The sequence below is a fragment of the Suricata suricatta genome, chromosome 17, assembly GCF_006229205.1.
Source record: "Suricata suricatta isolate VVHF042 chromosome 17, meerkat_22Aug2017_6uvM2_HiC, whole genome shotgun sequence".
In the NCBI taxonomy this organism is placed as follows: Eukaryota; Metazoa; Chordata; class Mammalia; order Carnivora; family Herpestidae; genus Suricata; species Suricata suricatta.
Window position 1 is genome coordinate 44,969,153 of NC_043716.1, and position 19,531 is coordinate 44,988,683.

At 41.9% G+C, this 19,531-nt stretch overlaps 1 protein-coding gene across 9 annotated transcripts in view; it reads right to left on the reverse strand.

Annotated features, from left to right (window-relative positions):
- Positions 1 to 19,455, reverse strand: part of BPTF (bromodomain PHD finger transcription factor) — a 151,176-nt gene extending 131,721 nt beyond the window's left edge. For 5 of the 9 annotated variants that reach the window (XM_029929147.1, XM_029929149.1, XM_029929150.1 and 2 more), the window contains exon 1: positions 19,169 to 19,443. In XM_029929147.1, the coding sequence (XP_029785007.1) occupies positions 19,169 to 19,370 (202 nt within the window). In that variant the 5' untranslated portion in view covers positions 19,371 to 19,443. Of the gene's footprint in view, positions 1 to 19,168 lie in introns of all 9 variants that reach the window. The other 4 variants (XM_029929152.1, XM_029929153.1, XM_029929144.1 and 1 more) reach the window with 3 other exon arrangements.
- Positions 19,456 to 19,531: the final 76 nt, after the last annotated feature.

A 19,531-nucleotide genomic window follows, 5' to 3' on the forward strand; every position in this document is an offset into this window, starting at 1 on the left:
GACACTTCTCAAAAGCACAGATGTGGGGGCGCATGGCTGGCTCAGTCAGTAGAGCACAGGACTTTTGATCTTGGAGTTGTGAGCTAGAGCCCCACAATGAGTGTAGAGATTATTTTTTAAAAATAAATAAATAATATCTGGGCACCTGGGTGGCTCAGTCAGTTAAGTATCCAACTTCTGCTCAGGTCATGATCTCACGGTTCATGAGGAGCCTGCTTGGGATTCTGTCACCCTCTCTCTCTCTCTCTCTCTATCTCTCTCTGCCCCTGCCCTGCTCACTCTCTCCATCTCTCTTTCTCAAAAAACAAACATTAAAAAAATAATAAAAAAATAAAACCTTAAAAAATCAAATAAATCAAAGCACAAATCTGATCACAGTACTTCTTAATTAAAATCCTTCCTGGTTTTCCCTCCAGTCTGCTGCACGTGAAGATCCTAGGGCCTACAATCTTCTGTCCTCTAATTCTGAGCTTAACTGTGAGCCCTTCAGGGAGGCTTTCTCTGATCCCCACAGACTAGATCATACTTACGTGCCCCCGTTGAAAACCCTTCTCTTACGCACTGAGCGCCCCCTGCCACATCAGAGCAGGGGCCGTACCGGGTTCGTTCCCGGCTCCATTCCAGCTAGTGCCTGGAGCATACCAGGTATCTAACAGCTTTTTTATTTTTATTTTATTTTTTTAATAAATGAACAAATCAATGAAGCAAGAGAAGATGAAGTTGGGACATAAATGAAAGCAGGTCAGGCAGGCAAACTGGTTCCTTCAAGAGTCCCAGTGAGGGATGAAGAGGGTCTGATTTAGGGAACCATTAGCGTGAATGGGCAGAAGAGTTAAGATACGTAACCTGAACAGGACCTGATGACAATCCTGCACATAGAGGATGAGACGTAGGGAGGAGCTGGTACTTCCTCACCTCTGACGTGGGCAATCCAGCGGGCAGTGCCATATTGGCTGAAAAGGAAATGGGACGTTAGGCATGGTCACTAAAGGATGAATCCTATTTGGAACATGTTCAATGTGATGTGCCTGTAGGACATCTAAGTGGAGGAGTGCAAGAAGTATTCATCTATTAATGAGTTAAAACACAGGAAAGAAATCATGACTACAAACAGATTCTAACATCAGATGCCATGAAAGTATTAAATTATATTAGCAAAGAAACGCAGATTCAAACAAGAGAGATTTTAACCCATCAAATGCAAAGATGCTTTATAAATAACCAGTGCTGGCGAAATGACGGTGAAATATATATCTGTATATGGCTGGTAAAAATATATTTACTGTATTCACAATATAATGGTATATCATGTTACATATATGTAACGTGCATATTATATATTACATATTATATACCTCACATACTATTTATATTAATAATACATAGAGAAACCTTAAAAAAAAGTCAGGGATGTGAACCAAGATTTACCTCAAAAAATAGCCACTAAAGGCAACCATAGCAAATAAACAGAGTGCAGCTGAACTATTTTGACAATGCCTGAGGACGGAATCTTACGTAGTCAATAAAAGTCATATCCTATCAGTCTTCTCCTATTACAAACATCCTATATGGGGCGCCTGAGTGGCTCAGTCAGTCAAGAGTCCAACTCTTCACTTCAGTTCAGGTCATGATCTCACAGTTCATGAGTTCAAGTCTCAAGTCAGGCTCTGCTGACAGCACGGAGCCAGCCTGGGACCTTCTTTCTCCCCGTTTCTCTGTTCTTCCCCTGTTTGTGTACATGTGCTTTCTCTCTCTCTCAAAATAAATAAACTTCTTAAAAACTGTTATACATAATTACATGAATCCTATACACCAAAACCTGACTTTTTTTTTTAATCAGCTTTCTCATGACATGTTCCACTTTTAAAACATTCAATAACTGTCACCTAAGTACAAATTTCTCAGACCGGCATTTATTCAAACTGGACCAAATTCCAATCTCCCTTTCTCTACAGTCTTACCTGAACACTCATACCACAAGCATGTAGACCCTAAACAGGCATCTTTCTGTCCATCTGTTACAATTCAACATCCTCCTTTCTCTTCCTATTCAACTACTTGGAAATACCCTACCCAACTTACAAGGCATATCTGAAATTCAGCCTTATTCTTCACACTGGTTCTGATCTCCCAGTAGAATGGGGCTTTTCTCCCTAATTTCTTTTTCTTACAGCACTTACCATTGTCTGCCCTATGTTACAGTTATTTATGCACTGTGCTATCATTCCTTCTTCAAAAGAATAAAAGCCCTGAAAGCAAGGACCATTTCTTTCTATTTTCTTTTCTTTTTTTTTTTTTTTTTTTTGAGAGAGAGAAGCAGAGAGTGAGTGGGGGAATAAGGGCAGAAAAGGGAGAGGGGAAGGAATCTTCAGCATGAAGCCCAACACAGGGATCTGAGCCCACAACCCTCGGATCACGACCTGAGCCAACTGTGCCATCCAGGTGCCCCTGCAAAGGCCATTTCTTATCTATCTCTGCATCTCTTTGAAGTTTTTAACAAGTACCCTACACACTAAGTACGTACTAAATTATTTCTAAATTTTTTAATCACATTGTAAATAAATACCTACAGAGACTTCAATTTATATATGACAAAATTATAACATGAGTTAATATGCTTTTCCTCTTAACACCTGGAAAATGAACAGTGAAGAAATACAAAAGGCAAAAACATACTAGAACAAAGAAAAAAATACCAACAATATATCACCTCACACCTGTTAGAATGGCCACTATCAAAAAGGCAAGAAATAACAAGTGTTGGCAAGGGTGTGGAGAAAAAAGAAACGTTGTGCACGGTTGCTGGGAATGTACATCAGTACAGCCACTATGGAAAATAGCATGGAAGTTTCTCAAAAAATTAAAAACAGAACTGCCATATGATCCAGTAATCCCACTTCTGGGTATCTACCCAAAGGAAAAGAAATCACTATCTCAAAGAGGTATCTAAGTCCCCATGTTCACTGAACGTTATTTACACTGACCAAGACATGCAAACAGCCTACATGTTCATCAACGGGTGGGTGGATAAAGAAAACGTGATACGCACACATGCGCACACACCAGAAACACGATGGAATATTATTCAGCCATAAAAAAAGGAAATTAAAAAAAAAGGAAATCCTACCATTTGTAAAAACAACATGGATAAAATTTGGGGGCACTATGCCAAGTGAAAGAAGTCAGGCAGAGAAAGACAAATACTGTAGAATCTCATTTACATGTGGAATCTTAAAAAAAACAAACTCAAAGACACAGAGAACAGACGGGGGATGAGGAACGGGGTGAAGATGATTAAAAGGCACCAACTTCCAGTAAAAAGATAAGTTCTGGGGATGTAATATAGAGCCTGTGACTACAGTTACCAATATTGTATACCTTAAAAGTTCTCATCACAAGAAAAAAAACTTTCTGAAATAATTTTTTATGTATATTTAATTTTGAGAGAGAGATAGTGTGAGTGGGGGAGGGGCACAGAAAGAGGGAGTCCTAGAATCCGAAGTGGGCTCCAGGTTCTGAACCCAACACAAGGCTTGAACCCACGAACTTTGAGATCATGGACTGAACCGAGGCCAGAGGCTTAACCAACTGAGTCACCCAGGCACCCCAAGAAAAAAAAATTTTAACTATCTTAAGTCATGGATGTTAACTTATTATAGTAATATATATCAAACCATTATGTTGTACACAACTACTATAATGTTACATATCAATTACATCTCAATTAAAATGGTGAAGGGAGAAAGTAAAAAAAAAAAAAAAAGAGAAGAGAGAAGACATAAGCAGTAAAGCAGGATTTGTGAATCTGTGGAATTTGGAACTGCGAGTAGAGAAATCTGGCTTCGCAGAGAGGAAGTCTCCATTCTAAGAACTTTCAGAGGTGAAGGGGAGGAACGAGACAGCTAATAATGATCAGGAAGCACTAGGACCCCTGGAACATTGGGCGTAGACGTGAGAAATTCAGTGACATGTGCATACACGTGAGAGCCCTTCCTCCACCTAATTTCCCAGGGTACTGCGCATGCGCACTCTCTCAGACCCCCCCCCCCCTAAGTCCCAGCCGCAGGCAAGAGATTTAAGAAATCTTCCCTTAAGAAACCAACAGACTCAGAGGAGAAAAATAAAAAAGAGAAAAGCAAAAACAGACAAAAATAACAAATACAGGTATCTGGGGTTCCACCAAAGAAAAGACAGGCTCAGTGCCCAATCACCTTACAGTGAAACGTACCAGTTGGAAAACCATGGCTACCCACTACCAGACAGGGTGCGATGCAGTGTCTCACTCCATGAACACCTAAGGGTCACAGTATCCAAAGGATCCGCCACTATTAAGGAGAGAAAACTAAAAGAGAAGAATGGAATCTGGAGCACCTGGCTGGCTGTCAGTAGAGCACGTGACTCGATCTCAGGGTTGTGAGTTCAAACCCCACACTGGATATGGAGGCTACTTAAAAAACAAAACAAACAAAAATAAAACAAGAATGACAAAAACAGGATACCTGGGCGGCTCAGTTGGTTAAGCATCTGACTTTAGCTCAGATCATGATCTTGCTGATCATGGGCTGGAGCCCCGAATCAGGCTCTCTGCTGTCAGTACAGAGAACCTGCTTCAGATCCTCTGTCTCCCTCTCTCTGCCCCTCCCCCACTTGTGGGCGCTCGCACTCTCTATCAAAAATAAACATTTAAAACAAAAACAAAACAAAAATAAGAATGGAATCTGAGGTTATGAAAGAAACAAAGAAAGTTTAAAAAAAACCTATAGGGGCGCCTGCGTGGCTCAGTCGGCTAAGCATCTGGCTTCAGCTCATGATCTCACAGTTCATGGGTTCAAGCCCCACATCGGGCTCTGTGCTGACAGCTAGCCCAGGGCCTGGAGCCTGCTTCAGATTCTGTGTCTCCCTCTCTCTCTGTCTCTCAAAGAGTAAGTAAAAGACGTTAAAAAAATTAAAAAATAAATAAAAACTATAATAAATGTCATCAGAGAGATAAGAAAGAGTATTACTTCCAAGAAGAGGATGATCTAACACAAGAACAGAGGAAAAAGCTTTGGGAAGTTATATAACGTTAATAATTATCATTAGCTAAACGTTCCAAAATCAATAATTTAAAAAACCCCAAACATACCCAATTAAAAGTTGGGCAGGATATTTCAACAGACACTGCACCAAAGATTTGCTTCACAGACAAGCAAATAAGTGTAAGATATTAAGCATCATTAATCACCAGGTAAATCCAAATTAAAGTTATAATGAAACATACCACTTAATACCTATTACAATGGCTGGAATCCTCACCCACTGTAGGTGAGAATGCAAAGTGGTAAATCCACTTTGGAAAACACTTTGGCAGTTTCTTATAAGATTAAAATACACTTAGTGGGGCGCCTGGGTGGCTCAGATGGTTAAGTGTCTGGCTCCAGCTCAGGTCATGATCTCACAGTTCATGAGTTCGAGCCCTGCATCGGTCTCTGTGCTGACAGCTCAGAGCCTGGAGCCTGTTTCGGATTCTGTGTGTCCCTCTCTCTCTGACCCTCCCCTGCTCGTGCTGTCTCTCTCTGTCTCTAAAGAATAAATAATAAAAAAATATATATACTCAGCATAAAACCCAGCAATTCTATTCTTAGATATTTGCCCAACAGAAATAAAAACTTGTGTTCACACAAAAACCTATACTTAATGTTTACAGTAACCTTATTTATAACCTCCAAAACCTGGAAACAACTCTTCAAATGTTCTTGAACTGGCATATGGATAAACCAACTGTGTTACAGACATATAATGGAGTACCTACACCGCAATAAAAAGGAATGAACTACTGATCAAAGCAGTATCTTGGATGAATCTTGAATTCATGATGCTAGGTGAGAGAAGCCAGACCCAGAAGGCTAAATAGCATATAATTCCTTGCATATGGCATGCAGAAAAAGGCAAAACTACAGAAACAGAAAATAGATCCACGGAGACCTGGAGTGACAGGAAGGGGAAAGGGTTGACTAACGGAGCACAGGGGGATTGGGGAGAGATAATGGAACTGTTCAGTATTCATGGTGGTAGTGGTTACATGGCTGTGTTTGCCAAGACGTAAAGCCAAAATTGTATGCTAAAAAGGGTGAATTTTACTATATATGAAAGGTGTACTTCAATAATTTTTTAATTACTATTAATAAGAAATATAAGAAAATACTATATCATTAAACAGGATGCTTCTATGATAAGGAAACAAAAAAAGCAACTTTTAGAAATTAAGTATCTGGGTGCCTGGCTGGTTCAGTCAGTAGAAGTGTGCAACTCTTGATCTCAGGGTCATGAGTTCAAGCCCCATGTTGGGCATGGAGCTTACCTACAATAAAATTGTTTTAAATTTTTTAATGTTTATTTATTTATTTTTGAGAGGGACAGAGAGAGCAGATTTATAGAGGCAGGGCAGAGAGAGAGAGGGAGACATAGAATTTGAAGCAGGCTCCAGGCCGTCAGCACAGTGCCCGACGCGGGGCTCAAACCCACGAACTGTGAGATCATGACCTGAGCCGAAGTCGGACTTGTAACCAACCGAGCCACTCAGGCACCCCATAAAAAAGTTTTTTTAAAGATTAGAAATTAAATATCTGATAGATGAAATAAAAACTTAACAGAAGGTTTGTAAAAGAAAAAGAAAGAAATCTCCCAGAAAGCAGACTAAAAGGACAAAAAGACAAAAAGAATTTTAAAAGACAAGGGGCGCCTGGGTGGCTCAATCAGTTAAGCGGCCAACCTCGGCTCAGGTCATGATCTCCTGGTTCGTGAGTTTGAACCCCACATCAGGCTCCATGCTGACAGCCTGCGGCCGGCTTCAGATTCTGTGTCTCCCCATCTCTGCGCCCCTCCCATGCTCATGCTCTCTCAAAAATAAACATTAAAAATAAAATAAAATAAACATTAAAAAATAATATTAAATAAAATAAACATTAAAAAATAATAATATTAAATAAAAACAAAAAGACAAGAAACCTAGTAAGGTTAGTCTGTATAAGATCCAACATCTAACTAGGAGTTCAAGAAAAGAACAAAGCCAATTTGGGGGGAAATGAGCAAATAACAGAAAAAGACTTTCCCAAAATTAAAGAACATGAATGTATTGAAAGGGCCCCCCCGAAAGTGCCAGGATGGCTCACTGGGTGGAAGGTATAGAGTATAGGACTCTTGATCTCAGGGTCCTGAGTCCAAACCCCACATATGGTGTCCAGTTTCCTTAAAATTTTTTTAAATTTTTAATTAAAAAAGAGGGGGCCATCAAGCACCCAGCACAAATAATGAAAAAAAAAGACCTGCATCAAGAGATTCGGTATTAGTGAAAAACCTCATAAAACTGTAGACCATAAAAAGAGCCTAAAAGCTTTACAAAGGAAAAAAAACAAGTCACGCATGAAGAAAGTAATCAGAACGGCCCTAGACTTCTCAACAGCAACACTAGATGCTGGAATACAATGAAGCAAATCTTTCAAGTGAAACTGACTTTTAAATTTAGGATCCTATACCCAGCCAAGCTATCGTTAAAGTATTAGAGTCGCAGAGAGCATTTTCTTCTTTTATTGTTTTCATGCTTATTCATTTTTGAAGGGGAGAGAGGCAGAGCGTGAGTGGGGGAGGGGCAGAGAAAGAGAAGGAGACACAGGATCTGAAACAGACTCCAGGCTCTGAGCTGTCAGCACAGAGCCCAATGTGGGTCTCAAACTCAGGGGCCGTGAGATCGTAACATGAGCCAAAGTCGGATGCTTAACTGACTGAGCCATCCAGGTGCCCTGCAAAGGGCATTTTCAAACATAAATAAATTTTTTTTAAGTTTATTTCTCATGCATTCATTCTTAGGAAGCAACTAGAGGTTGTGCTGGAGAAGTAGATCAGGAAAAATGTAGGACCCAAAACCGAGAATGTACATGAGGAAGTAGCAAAAAGAAGTTCCAATGTGATATTCAAAAAATCTACAAGAACAATCAGTTCAGCTGAAAGCAGAAATGGTGAGGGGTGCAGAAGGAAAATCCACAAGGAAAAAAACATGAAAACTGTTACCTTTTTTTCAAAGATTTTATTTTTAAGTAATTTTTACACCCAATGTGGGACTCGAACTCACAACCCTGAGATCAAGTATCGTATGCTCTACCAACTGAGCCATCCAGTTGCCCTGGAACTGTTACATTTGAGAGTTTAGAAAATAAGAGATATTTTACAAACTTGACAGTGCACTGGGCCAGATATACAGAACATTAACCAAGTTAAAAAAATAAGGCAACCACAGGACAACAGTTAGTGATAATAATTATGATAGTGCATTATTTGGCTCAGCTGTTAATATTTACATAGTTATGATAGTATAATCAATTCTTCAACATTTATCCAAAAATCATGCTAGGACTATAATGAGAAGATATGGAAAAAGTAAGGGTAATAATTAGTTAGGCTAAATCTTCATCTATCATTAACAAAGTCAAAAGAGAAATGTCAAAAACTGATAAACCAAATATAAGCATGCTTTTTAATTTTTTTTTAATTTTTTTAATGTTTTATTTATTTTTGATACAGACAGAGAGCATGAGAGGGAGAGGGGCAGAGAGAGAAGGAGACACAGAACCGGAAGCAGGCTAGAGGCTCCGAGCTAGCTGTCAGCACAGAGCCCGACACGGGGCTCAAACCCACGAACGTGAGATCTGACCTGAGCCAAAGTCGGAGGCTTAACCGACTGAGCCACCCAGGCGCCCCGCTTTTTAATTTTTTTAAATAGTTTATTACCAAGTTGGTTTCCACATAACACCCAGTGCCTTCCTCCCCACAAGTGCCCTCCTCCGTGACCACCATCCCCCTTCCCCTTCCCCCCTCCCTCTTCAGCCCTTAGTTTGTTTTCAGTATTCAAGAGTCTCTCATGATTTGCCTCCCTCTCTCTCCCTCACTCTTCCCCCTTCTTTCCCCTTCCCATGGTCCCATTAGGTATCTCCTGTTAGACCTATGAATGAAAACATATGGTATCTGTCCTTCTCTGCCTGACTTATTTCACTTAGCATGACTCCCTCTAGGTCCACCCACTTTGCTACAAATGGCCATATTTCATTCTTTCTCAATGCCATGTAGTATTCCATTGTGTGTATATCTACACACACATACAAACACACACACACCACATCTTCTTTATCCACTCATCAGCTGGTGGATAAGCATGTTATTTTAAAATACTTAGTAAATACCGAGGGGGTGGGGGAGAAGAGCTACAAGAAGTGAAAGCCACTGCCTTTGGAGGTCTTGCGTGGGAAGTCCTTTTGTTCACCATGAGCCTTTAATATAATTTTAATTTATGTTACCTATCTTCATATACTACCTTGATGAAGACCACGATAGGGAAAAATCTTGCTATACACCAAATAAAGACAGTTGTTTAATATAATCCTAGTTGTACCTTTTTTAAAAATACATAGGTAAAAACATGTTACAGGAAATGGTATAAAAACATTCCCAGTGGTTATCTTTGGTTGGTAAGATTACAGATTTTCATTTTCATCTTTGTATTATGTGTATTTTCCCAAAAGAGTAAATCTGCACTATTTTTATAATTTTTCATCACAATTCTTAAAAACAACTTGAAAACAGCTGAGCTCCCTGGGGACAAGGGAGACAGTGAAAGGGCCGTGCGTGGGCTGGTCTGAAAACCTGGAACACCGGTGCCGAAGGGACAGGCAGAGAAAAGCAGCAGGAACCACCAAAGAACTACAAGTATCAAGAGTGCTTTCTGCACTTCAGTTGACCACTGTAAATAACTGAAGTAAACATATTATTTACAACAGTTCGGGAATAAAGAAGATGTTATGTAAACCAAATTTTTCAAGTGGAGAAGTTAAACATTTAATATGTCTTTTCAAGGGACTGGGTGATAAAGCTCTGTTTTAATGCACATTTTTACTTAAATGTGGTCCTCAAAATATGTTTATACCTGGTAAGTCAGATGACATCTTCTGATAGAATAAAATGCTACCTTGCTAGGAATTAAGGTCCTTCACAGAATCTCCATCTTCAGCTCAAGAACAAATCAACAGATAATAATAGCTAATATCTGTTGAACCTTTACCATGTGCCACTGTCCTAGGCATTGCACGTGTACTAAGCATTTAGTCCTCACAACACCCTGAATTAAGTACTATGATATCACCATTTTACAAATGAGGAAAGTGAGATACTGGGTGGTAAGCAAACGGCCCATTCGCCACAGAGCCCAGATTCAAATTCATGAGGTCTGGTCCAGATTCTCCACTTTACATCTCTATGCTACAGGCTGCCTCCCTAGATCCTTGGCACACACACAAAATGTATTAGACTCCTCAGATTCTCGTACATCATAATGGCCTAAAATTTTGTGGTGGGCTTACACACGCAGGTGCCTGCCACCAGTCCCACACTCACAGCGTGGAAATCAATGTTATGACTCCACTTACACTAGTCCTTCTCTGACAAACCCTTCCAGAATAAATTATCCAAACTGACCTAAGGCAATCCTAAAATCACAGAACCCAGCTCTCATTCATCCTAAGAGAAGTGTTTTAGAACTACTGTAAAATGTCTGATCAAAATGATTTTATCAAGACTGTATTTATAATGATCCAACAATTCCACTCATAAGAAGTGAAAACACTGTCGAGACAAAAACCTACACACAAATGTTGATGGCAGCATTATTCATAATAGCCAAAAAGTGGACACAGTTCAAATGTCCATCAAAAGATGAACGGATAAACAGAATGTGGTATGTCCATATAATGGAGCATTATTCAAATATAGCACTGCTACACGCTGCAACACGCGGGAGCCTTGAAAACATCATGCTCGTGAAAGAAGCCACATATTGTATGATTCCACGTATATGAAACGTCCAAAAAAGACAAACCAACACAGAATGAAAATAGTTGCTGTCAGGGAATGGCAATGGGGGGGAGAGAGAGCAGGCAGTGACTGCTGTGGGTATGGGTTTCTTTTGGGGAAGGGGATGAAAAACTGGTCTGAAATTAAAGAGTGTTGATGGTTGCACAACTCTGTGAATATATTAAAAACCACTGAATTAGACGCTTTAAAAAAAAAGGCGAGTTTTATGGTGTACATCTCAATAAAGCTGTTATTTTAAAAAATGGAATTATTGGGGGTCGCCTGGGTGGCTTAGTCGGTTAAGCATCCGACTCTTGATTTCAGCTCAGGTCACGATTTCATGGTTTGTGAGTTCAAGCCCCACAGTGGGCTCTGTACTGACAGCATGGAACCTGCTTGGGATTCTCTCTCTCTCCCTCTCTCTCTCCCTCTCTCTCTGCCTCTCCCTCATTCTCTCCCTCTCTCAAAAATGAATAAACTTAAAAAAAAAAGAAAAGAAAGACTGTTGGGGCAGTGGTTAAACATCCAACTTCGGCTCAGGTCATGATCTCAAGGTTCATGAGTTCCAGCCCCACGTAGGGCTCTGTGCTGACAGCTCAGAGCCTGGAGCCTGCTTCTGATTCTGTCTCCCTCTTTCTCTTTCTCTCTCTCTCTTCCTCTCCCTCCCTCCCTCCCTCCCTCCCTCTCTCCCTCTCTCTGCCCTTCCCCCACTCATGCCTCTGTCTCTCTCTATCTCAAAAGTAAATAAACATTCAAAAAAAAACTTTTTAAGACTTAAGAAAATGGAATTACTGGGGCACCTGGGCGGTTCAGTTGGCTAAACCTCTGACTCTTGATCTTGGCTCAGGTCATGATTTCATAGTTAGTGAGATCCAGCCTCAAGTGGGACTCTGCTCTTATAGCACAGAGCCTGCTTAAAATTCTCTCTCTGCCCTCGCCCACTCATAATGTTTGCGCATGCTTGCTCTCTCTCTAAAAATAAATAAACAAAACATTAAAAAAATTAAAAAATAATAAATACTGTTTGAGTTATCCACTAATTTAGATGTCCAATCAATATTAGCTAATTTACTATTAGCTGTTACTATTTTAAAAATGCATTCAGTAGTCAAAACATAATATTTGAGTAAGAGAACTTAATAGCTAGAAAAATATAAATTTTACATATACCAATAAACAAAACAACTAAAACATAATTATATTTAGCTATGTGCATTTTCATTCTTTCTGTATGATTTTACTTTCCATCTTTTAAAGTGCACTTTGCAGGGACACCTGGCTCGCTCAGTAAGTGGGGCAAGTGACTCTTGATCTTGGGGTTATGAGTTCAAGTCCCACACTGGGTGCAGAGATTACTTAAAAAGATAAAATCTTAAAGTGCATTTTGCTAGTATAAGTTTTGTGTTCTTTCAAAGAATGTTCTGCCTCCTGAGGCTTAACCATTTTAAAGAACTGAAAGCATGAAAAAAATCAGAACGAGGGTCAGTGCCAAACTAGCTCTCAACTATGAAGTCGAGCCTATAATACAGGCTATACGCAGGCATTCAAGGAGAAAAAAAGACCAAGGTGAGCAACGGTACTCTGGGAAGACTTCTGGGAGATGCCTCCTGGGAAGCAGGAAGCGGGACCCGGGCTTGGCTAAGAGGCAAGAAGGAAGGAATGACTTCCGTGCAAGGAGGGTATCTGCGAGGACTCGCTCCTGTCTGTGACACACAGATGATCAGTCCCTCACCCCAGTCACCACCTACAGCCCCTGTACACCCCTCCAAGGATCTGCATCACAGGGAGCACACGGGGCACGGAGGAAGAGAGTCTAATAGAATAGATCAGAGCTCCTGGCCTCAACAACCCCAGTCCTGCTGTCCATACACATTTCAGTACATAGCTCCGCTTCCAAATACACACCAGGCAAGAAGGCGGCCGTGAACTCATACCCCAGACACACCTCTTTACCACTCACAGATCATGCTGCCCAACTTTTTCATAACTCTTTGGGGCTCTCATTTTCTTTCTTTCAGTTCACATGTTTAACCTCGTCAGATACAAATACCTGAGAACAGATCCCACTCATTTCCTTTATAATCCTGAATTCCGATTGCCACTTAAAATACGACCATCCTCCAGAAGCATATGTGATGCATTCCTCGCTCTGGCCACACTCCTGACCTTGTCGAGGCCTGGAGAACTCTAAGGAACCTCCTGAACGGATCATCCACGCAGTGCTTCCAAACCCCTCCAGACCCCCACTGGCCACCTCACCCCCCAATCCACCCTGCAGGACCGAAGCTATGCTCAACTGGCTAACATCCCACTGAAACCAAATCCCACTTGTTTCTTCTGATCCATCACCAATACCCACAAATGAAAGAGTTGAAATCGATGGAGTGGGGGGCGGCTTCAGAAACCACCTCCTCCAGTAATCCTCTCAGTTTTGGGGGGAATGAGCTGGCTGCGACGGTGGCTGAACAGAATCCCTGTGATCTGATCTGGTTTTGCTTCACGCCCGGCGTGCTGCTGACGGGAGTGCGGCACAGCCCCTGGGTGCTCCGGGGATGAAAAGTGACAGAGGGCCGCCGATCCGGCCTGATATTTACCTTACAGATGAGAGCCGGAAAGTACAAACACTATAGCCTGGTTGGTTCTCCGGAGAGTGCCCAACAACAGATCTTTACAGTTCCTTTTTTAAAATTTTCTTTTAATGCTTATTTATTTTGAGAGAGAATGCAAGAGCAGAGAACGAGCAGAAAGAGAGATTTAAAGAGAGAGAAAGAGAAAGAGAATCCCAAACACGCTTCACACTGTCAGCACAGAGCCTGAAGCGGGGCTCAAACCTGCACACTGTTGAGATCGTGATCTGAGCTGAAATCAAGAGTTGGGACACTTAACTGGCTGAAGTCAACCAGGCGCCTACAGTTTATTCCTTATCTACATGTTCATGCTCTTGCTAAACCAGGTTATTTAAGTCTGCCCACGCTTTAAAATCAGTGCCTGGCTGGCTCAGTTGGTGGAGCATGTGACTCTTGATCGCAGGGTTGTGGGTTCGAGCCCCACGATGGGTGCGAGATTACTTAAAAAGATCTTTAAAAAGAAATCAGTGCCTTAGTTCATGCTGCTCTGTCCCTTGGTCTATCCACCATCACCTTGCACATGCCTGTCCAGGAAGCATATACCCACAGCAACTCCCCCAAAGTGGGTATGATCGCGTCCTTCTCTAAATCGCTCCTGCATTTTATAGTGGACTTGTAGCAATCAGGAATCACACAAACACTGAGAAGATAGCTGGTGACACTGGTTGGAATAAATACTGCAAACCAGCAACAAAATCTTCTTCAGATAAATCCACGGTTCATTCATGGCATATACCACTGTTCTCCTCGGTCTTAATCCCTAGAGGACATAGATCACCTGCTCTCCCAGCAGAACACTAGGTTTTTCGCTTTCCGAAATCATCAGAGGTTCCAAATTTCATAATTCCAATTAAGTATAATACCTCAGAAGTCCCACACAATTTACATGAGAAAAACTATTCAGTTTCAAGTATGATTTAATTTTTTAAATTTAGCATATGCTTGATTTTAAGGTGCTGTCAGAACTCCACCAAATGCCTATTTAAAACACATTTTCGGGGCGCCTGGGTGGCTCAGTGGGTTTAGCAGCTGACTTCAGCTTGGGTCATGACCTCATGGTTCAGGAGTTCGAGCCCACCTCAGGCTCGCTGCTGTCAGCATGGAGTGCATTTTGGATCCTCTGTCCTTGTCTCTCCCTGCTCCTCCCTCGCTCATGCTCTCTCTCAAAAATAAATAAAAACATTTTTTAAAAAATAAATAGGGGCATCTGGGTGGCTCAGTTGGTTAAGCATCTGACTTCATCTCAGATCATGATCTCAGGCTTCATGAGTTCCAGCATAGAGCCTGCTTCAGATGCTCAGTCCCCACCCCCATCCCACCCCTCCCCTGCTCGTGCTTTCTCTCTCTCCCTCTCTCAAAAATAAACATTTAAAAAATAAGTAAAAAATACAAAAATTTTTCTGTACAATCTTTCTCAATGTAGTGACAAAATCATAAAACCTATAGGCTGAAATAACTCTAAATTAAACAACAAAAATAAATAGGGGACTTTTCAGCCAAATGCCTCTAGCCGGAAAAAATAGGTGATTTCAATTTTGTATTAACAAACTGTCCTCTCTATCATGTGAATACTTTATGTACCCATTAAAATTTTTTCTCCATAAAAGGTGAACATTTAGTCTCCAATGAAAAACCTTTTTAATCTACGATTTTAGACGTGCCTGGCTGGTGCAGTTGGTGGAGCATGCCACTCTTGATCTCAGGATTATGAGTTTGAGCCCCCATCGGGGGTAGAGATTACTGAAAAAAATAAACTTCAAAAAAAAAATCGATGGTAGGGCACCTGGGTGGCTCAGTCAGTTGAGCCAGTCTTGATTTCGCCTCAAGTCATGATCTCACAGTTCATGAGTTTGAGCCCTTGTGGAGCCAAAAGCAGAGCCTGCTTGGGATTCTCTACTCACTCTCTGACCCTCCCTACTCGTACGCTCACTCTCTCAAAATAAATAAACTTTTAAAAAATTGATGGGGGCCGCCTGGGTGGCTCAGTTCGTTAAGCAGCCGACTTTGGCTCAGGTCATAATCCCACAGTCCGTGGGTTCAAGCCCTGCATTGGACTCTGTGCTGACAGCTCAGAGCCTGGAGCCTGCTTCTGATTCTGTGTCTCCCCCCTCTCTGCCCCTCTCCTGCTCATGCTTAGTCTCTCTCTCTAAGATTAAATAAATATTTTTTAAAAAAAGAATACCCCAACTCTTTTTTTTTAATTAACTGTTTTTTTGAGAGACAGAGAGACAGTGCGAGCAGGGAAGGGTCACAGAGAGAGGAAGACATAGAATCCAAGCAGGCTCCAGGCTCTGAGCTAGCTGTCAGCACAGAGCCTGACGAGGGGCTCACCCACGAACCATGAGATCATGACCTGAGCCGAAGCCAGATGCTCAACCGACTGAGCCACCCAGGCGTCCCTCCCCAATTCTTATTTAAAAAAAATTGATGGCTGGGGCGCCTGGGTGGCGTCCAACTTCGGCTCAGGTCATGATCTCATGGTTCATGGGTTCAACCCCCACGTCGAGCTCTGTGCAGACAGCTAGCTCAGAGCCTGGAACCTGTCTTTGGATTCTGTATCTCCCTCCCTCTGTGACCCTCCCCTGCTCACACTGTCTCTGTCTGTCTGTCTGTCTCTCTCTCTCTCTCTCTCAAAAATAAATAAAACATTGGGGCTCAGATCGTGATCTCACGGTTCATGGGTTCGAGCCCCACGTCAGGCTCAGTGCTGACCGCTCACAGCATCGAGCCTGTTTCCGATTCTGTGTGTCCCTCTCTCTCTGCCCCTCCCCTGCTCATGATGGGTCTCTCTCTGTCTCTCAAAAATAAATAAATGTTAAAAAAATAAATTAATTAAATAAATAAAACATTAAAAATATTTTTAATTGATGGTTTCAGAAAAGTAAGCTTGTAACATTAACCAATGTCACTGCATCATGAACAGCCATATTACCTACATAGTACTCGATAAATGAACAGACTAGTGAATAATTTCTTTTGCTGGGAATTTAAAATGTTAGTACCTAAGCCAAATTTCTAGTCTACAAAAATCGATCAAATTGTTCGAAATTACCAATAAAGAATAATCCTTTTTTAGCTTTGACAGTACAGAATTCAAACACACCAATCATATTTCTTTATGTGCTCTTGGGGTCTCAGTCCCAGAATGCTTTTCCCCCCACCCCGAGCACACACACGTACACATTCACCTGCCAGCCTCGCTCCCAGCCTTACTGTCCGCAAATACAGACGGTAAAACCAGTGAAACTGGTGCTCGGCCTCAACAACTCACTGCCATGCACTGTTACTCATTCTAGCCAAGTGGACATATTCTCAAAGTTCAGAACACGAAATGCATGATCCCTTTTACCATAATCTTGAGAAGTGATGTGTTTTAAAAAGTAAATCATCCAACAAGTGAATCATCACAGCCAATAAACAAAAAAAAATGCCTGGCAAGTCATATGAAATAGCAGCTCAAAACCCCGACTCTGCTACTAAAAACACTCGCCGGTCAAACTGTCAAAATTCACGTAGACTAATTTTTAGTTTCCCAAATTCCAAATATTTAGGAGCCTTAGCACCCATTGTAGAATTATCAAAACTTCCATCTACTACAAGCTCTCACTTAACTAACAATCCTTTATCTAACCAATCTTGGTGAGGGGCTGCTAGGTGCAAGAACGGCAAGGGACAGATGATTAATATGTGAAGATACAATCCTTAACTTCACAGAAAGACAGGACAAGGATTCTCCAAGGTAAGATACAAGTATCATTAATAAAAACAAAATACCATGGAAGTACATAAATATACAAGTACTAAAAAAAAAAAAAAAAAGGAAACTAAACACAAATTGTAATTTAACTCAGCATACACGCAAGTTCTCAAGCCTAAGTATTATCTGCTGGTCCCTCACCGAGAGGTCAAAGTTAGCTGAACGACCCTGCCAAAATGCCTCAGCTCGGTCTAGCCCAAGAAAACTTGCTCAGATAGTGCAATTCAGTCTCTATGGGTCTTTCAATTCTGGGTAGAAAGAACCACATGAGATTTCGTAAGGTAAAAACTATTACTATAAAAGATACTACGTGGGCAAAAATTAAAAGTGGCATGCAGTTCCTTCTACACGCAAGACTTAAATACTTGAACTTGATTCATTCCCTTCAATCTCTTCCCAGCCTCTCCCCCTCCTGCCCACTCCCCAACCCCACAAAGGCAGGCAGCTATTCCGTTGGGGGGGGGGGGGGAATCACCTTTTGCACTTGCTGTTAAGACAACCCAAAAGTGTCTAGTAGTCTGGCTTAATACACTCCTCCATAAGGAGTTAAGCATTTATAAAAAATGAAAACATTTTGGTTTAACCCTAGTCTCTTTTAAAAGCAAGTGACACACATTCATTACTTTTTTTAAGGATCCTATTTCCTCATAAACTTTACTTTGCAAATGCTCTTAAACTGGAACCTAATTTAGTTAATTCAGACTAACAAAAATATAAAGGAAAAAATCTTGTAAGTTATTGTTACAAATTACCTTTTCCCCCCAATTAACCTGCAGCTACTTATTTAATACAAAGCAGCAACTGTATGTTTAAAAGCAAAATGAAACAAAACAAAACGAATGCATCTCAGCACCAGCCCAGAGAAACTTTGTGCGAACACGGGAGAAAAGTCACCCTGGAGAAATTCATTACAGATCCAAAGACGACTTATCCTCAGAAACACAGAAACAGAAAGGGCGGGGGGGGGGGGGGGGGTCATTTTGTAATAAATGCCCGTGGACTTCTGCTGTGTAACTCAGAAGTTAGTCCAAAAGTTCACCTTCAGCAATTATGTCTGCATGATCAACTATACATTTTCTGCAACAGGTGATACGAAACTGCATTTCTCAGGCGTAGCAAAGGGATCGAATTAGCTAAGCCGCGTGTTGCTCCTGCTTCCTTACTTTTATTTTGGATTTTACCGAAATGACTTGGAATCGAACGTACTGCCGATTTGGTTTTGGTTGTGTTCGGTTTTCTACGTTGCTTTTTAATCAGCCATTTACTAGCAACTGTTGCACGAGCCCATTAGCACTCAAGAATAAAAACAAACACACAGGACTAGATAAGGCTCCCCTACTAACCTAACTGATCCATTTCCTTAACACGATTTTAAAACCACACTGCCAGGAGTGTGAAGAGAAGCATGTTTTTGTGTATCTGTGTGCCACAATCTGTCTAAATCCTCGGTTCCCTTTTAAGGAACAGATATATAATAAAAATCTAAAAGAAACCACATTAGAAATGCAAAGAGGTCTGCAAAACAAGAGGCTTCTTTCATTCCAAAAACCAAACCAAAACAAGGGGAGAAAAATGAATGCAATGGAAATGTGTGTGCCAAAGTTTCAATCCTGCCCGGTGGAGACAGTGCACTGGCACAAATTTTGAAGAGGAAAAAGAGGGGGTTGGGGGGGAGAGAAAAGAGAGAGCGAGTGTGTGGCCTGCAAACTGCAACAATGCAATCTCCATTTTGAACAATGCGCCTCTTTCCTCTTGTAAATCTAGTTTTTTGCCACTTGACGTGTCGTCGCGTTTCCCCTCCGTTTGGAGGGGGGAGGTGGGGGTGGGGGGAGACCAGAGAGGGAGCGAGCAAAGGGGGAGGGTAGAGGAGGTGGGGAAGGAGTCTGCAGCAACTGGGCTGGGTGGGTACCTGGGGTGCTGCTGTAGGTGCTATGGCTCCTGAAGCTGCTTTCCGTGCAGTAACTGGCGTCGTCGTCGTCGTCTTCCATCTCCTCCGGATAATCGGAGTCTTCGTCGTCCTCCTCCATCTCATCCTCCTCGTCGTCCTCGGAATCTTGGGTCTCCTCGGCGTCGCCGTCCTCCTCCTCCTCCTCCTCCTCCTCGGAGACCATGTCCTCCTCCTCCTCCTCCTCCTCTTCGCTCTCGTGGTCATCGTACACCACTTTGTTGACGGCCCTCCGGGCCGGGGTGGTCCGGGCCAGGTGGCCGCCGCCGCCCCCGCCCCCCGTCCTGCCGCCCCCGCCTCCTCGCCCCCCCCGGCCCGGGGCGCTGG